Below are 2,055 nucleotides of genomic sequence, written 5' to 3' on the forward strand. Positions count from 1 at the left end.
GCCTTGCCCGCAATGGAAGATGGGTGATAGCGGGATGGCGACCGGTAGGTGCCCTGTCAATTGCTGCCGCTATTCGTGCGTACGTATGTAGACATGGACGTAGCCTAGAATCGGATATACAACAAATAAACCGGAGTGTACACGGCCAAAATCCGAGCCAAGAGATTCAGTTGTTTACTCGCAGCCCGATCCTCGATAATTTTGTTAACTGTATGGCCGAGGACGTGTTGAGCCCTGTATGGATGTATACGTAGATGGAAAACGTCGTATCCTGTAGCGGTCGCGCTCCCATCTTTTTGATCGGCAGCGACCCGGCAAGAAAGGATTCCGGATTTCTGGCCCAGGCCGCTCCAAATCTCCGGTTTCAGGCGCCGCACGACCGTCGCACGAGCACCACAGACCGCAGCCCCTCTCGCTCGCACGGCACACACGGCACACACACGACACGATCATAGGAAGCCCCCGACACCTGGGCAGCCCCTCCCGCTCGTAGCCATCATCATTGCCCCAATAATTCACTCCCCGCACCGGACGCCGATCGCCACCACCACCAGTAGAGGGCGCGCCGCGCGCCAATAATAGGGGCGCGAGCATGGCGTCCCAGCGCTGAAACACACTGCACGCTGGTCAGTGGCCACTGGCCGGCCACCGCACGCACCCACGCTTCGATCAAGCACGAGCACGGCGCGCAGCGGGCCGATGTCCATGCGCGACCGCCGCGCCTCCGCCGTGTCCCCGTCGCTGCGCTTCCTCGGCTTCATCAAGCAGCCCGATGACGCCGGCGCTGCTGACCAGGAGCTCGAGCTCGACGAGCGCGACGTAGTCTGGTCGTCGTCCCCCTCCTTCTCCTCGGCCTCCACCGCCTCGTCGCCCTCGCCCACGCCGTCCCCGTCCGGGGGAAGCCACCGCTGGCCCCTCTCCTCCCGCGCGTTCCCGTCTGGCGGCGCCGGCCTGTCATCGCTCATCGCCGACGAGGACAACCACTCGCCCAGCGCGGCCATCCCGGCCGCGGCCCGACGGGAGAAGCAGCCGCGCTCGCAGCCGTACCACCAGTCTGCGCCGGTGGCCGTACCTGCCTGGTCCAAGGCGACGGCGGAGAGGCGACGCCGGGAGGCGGAGCAAGAGGCCGCTGACGAGGAGGACGAAGACGACGACGAACTCATGGTGCCGCCGCATGAGATGGCCGCGCGCCGCGCCGCGGCGGCGGCGTCGGTGATGGAGGGCGCTGGGCGGACGCTGAAGGGGCGCGACCTCCGGCGCATGCGCAACGCCGTGTGGCGTACCACCGGCTTCCTCGACCTGTGAAAAAGGACGCTCCTTTGGAGGTTTCTCTCGCTGCCCACGTCACTCCAATTGATGGTGTAGTATTCGTTACAGAAAATGTGGATCTTCTGTTGCTACGTTTGTGATTCTAGGCGAAATATTTTGATGTACTACTAGTAAATTAACAAGTGGTTATGTTTTTCCTACTAGACGAAAAGAATGCTGATCACGGAGCAATTAAATAAGGTCTAAATGGCTGGTTTGAACTTGCAACTAAGCACAATAGCCACTGGGATACAATTGCTTTATGATCTGTACATTTTTTTCTGCAAAAAGATACTACCTTCGTCCCAAAATGTGAAGGGAGTACTTACTACTGAGCTTCATTTAGATGGGAAGTAAAATGTGTTGCATGGTACAAACACGTACGATTGTAACTGTTATACTTCATCTGTTCACTTTTATAAGACGTCTAGACAATTCAGACAGCCCACAAAATAGTTCAATGTCATCTGTCCAAAATGTCTTATAAAAGCAAACGGAGGGAGTAGTCCATTTTTATAATTGAAAAGACCACAGCACATTTTACCAGTCGTACGTGTATATGTGCATCGATTGTGCATGCCACTGTGATTAGCAGAGTGCTTTTATCTGATGTTGCACTAGTACTCTCCAGGGTCTCCGTTACCAGCTGCAGGTGAAGAATCCTCTTTCTCGTTGGCACACTCCTGTAATGGATTTGGTTTACAATAATGTTGATGCTAGTTTTGATCCTTTTACTGCTAAATCCTG

At 56.2% G+C, this 2,055-nt stretch overlaps 1 protein-coding gene across 1 annotated transcript; it reads left to right on the forward strand.

The window, feature by feature from the left end:
• Window positions 1-444: 444 nt before the first annotated feature.
• LOC119365069 lies at window positions 445-1,571 on the forward strand. Its single transcript, XM_037630656.1, has one exon. The coding sequence runs from the start codon at window positions 700-702 to the stop codon at window positions 1,303-1,305; it is 606 nt and encodes a 201-aa protein (XP_037486553.1). The 5' UTR covers window positions 445-699; the 3' UTR covers window positions 1,306-1,571.
• The last annotated feature ends 484 nt before the right edge of the window (window positions 1,572-2,055 follow it).

Source organism: Triticum dicoccoides, chromosome 2B, assembly GCF_002162155.2.
Source record: "Triticum dicoccoides isolate Atlit2015 ecotype Zavitan chromosome 2B, WEW_v2.0, whole genome shotgun sequence".
Lineage (NCBI taxonomy): Eukaryota > Viridiplantae > Streptophyta > Magnoliopsida > Poales > Poaceae > Triticum > Triticum dicoccoides.